The following is a 1,200-nucleotide window of genomic DNA, read 5'->3' on the forward strand; positions in this document are numbered from 1 at the left end:
TCTTCATCGTCTTCTTCTTCGACGTCTACGTCATCGTCGTCGTCGCCGGCGGCGATCGGAGATGGTGACGAGGGCCACGTGGTGGTGCGGGACGTGGGCAACGTGACCGAGGACAGCGACATCACCTTCTCCTTCCGCGCCGCCGAATTCTTCGACCTCCCCGATGGCCAGCAGCTCCCCTTCCAGGCCCAGGTCAGCACTCAATCCCAGTTCTGTTTTTTTCCATCATTTATTTATTTATTTATAGTATGTGTTTTTATAATATCTGTTTATATTAAGATAGAAATGCTGACGCTTTGCACCTGACAGATTACGTACACGAACGGCGAGGGCGTCAAGTGCCTGCGGGTCGTTTGCACCTCGCGGCCCGTGACCCACAGCCGCGAGGGGGCCGAGACCGCCATCAACTCGGCCATCGTCGGCCTCGCCGCCGTCCACCGCAGTGCTGCCCTCGCTCAGAAGGTACCACACGCGCATCCGCAAGACACGACACGCGACACACGACACACGACACGCGACACGACACGAACTCACGCGGGTGCGATGATTGTGGCGGGCAGGGTGACTATTTGGAGGCGCGGGTGAACCTGATCTCGAGCATGCGGCTGCTGCAGCGGGGCATGCTGACGAGCAAGCAGCAGCGGGAGTACATCAACTTCATCCGGCAGTCGGAGCGGCTGGACGGCTTCATGCGCGAGGCCCAGCAGCAGGAGGAGATGCTGGCCATGCAGCAGAGCCGCGTCACCGTCGAGGAGCGCAAGATGGCCCGCGACGACTCGGCCGCCAAGAACATCGTCCAGATGAAGCTCGTCAGCAGCGCCGCCTTTGTCGCCGCCTGATCGATCTCAGAAAGTTGGAGTTTTGCTTTACACGACGAAGAGGTCGTTGAAAAAGGAACGCTTCTCTTTTGTTGTTCGTTCTCACATGTAAGACTCGGCGAGATCCTTGAGGAGGGCTGTGCGGGTGCGCGTGAGCTTGTTTCCCAAGATGGGCGCGCAGTAGCTGGCCCTCTCGGCATTCAACACTGCACACGGAGACGATGTTGTAAAGTCAGACTGGTATTGTTCTTGCTTGAGAGAGATAAATAAATGATGAATGGCGTACGTTTGGTGTAGAAGAACTGCTTGAACTCGTCGCCCTTCTTGAAGAGGGCTTCGTTCTCCATCGCTGGACCAAAATCGGGTACGCCGTCCTTGGACA

At 57.2% G+C, this 1,200-nt stretch overlaps 2 protein-coding genes across 2 annotated transcripts in view; one reads left to right on the plus strand and one right to left on the minus strand.

Moving 5' to 3' along the window:
- Window positions 1–63: 63 nt before the first annotated feature.
- On the plus strand, window positions 64–839 carry ACA1_224160 (uncharacterized protein; the record flags this gene model as incomplete). The annotated part of the gene is made up of 3 exons (XM_004338013.1): window positions 64–192; window positions 310–462; window positions 561–839. Coding segments are annotated over 3 exons (561 nt in total), but the record flags the coding sequence as incomplete, so codon positions are not given.
- An 81-nt stretch (window positions 840–920) lies between these two features.
- ACA1_224170 (RapGAP/RanGAP domain containing protein) overlaps window positions 921–1,200 on the minus strand; it is a gene marked incomplete at both ends in the record, with an annotated part of 1,611 nt that continues 1,331 nt past the window's right edge. The window contains 2 exons of the mRNA XM_004338014.1: window positions 921–1,024; window positions 1,105–1,167. Coding sequence (XP_004338062.1) covers window positions 921–1,024; window positions 1,105–1,167 — 167 coding nt within the window. The remainder of the gene's footprint in view (window positions 1,025–1,104; window positions 1,168–1,200) is intronic.

The sequence above is a fragment of the Acanthamoeba castellanii genome (assembly GCF_000313135.1).
Source record: "Acanthamoeba castellanii str. Neff unplaced genomic scaffold scf7180000084760, whole genome shotgun sequence".
NCBI classification, from domain to species: domain Eukaryota; phylum Discosea; order Longamoebia; family Acanthamoebidae; genus Acanthamoeba; species Acanthamoeba castellanii.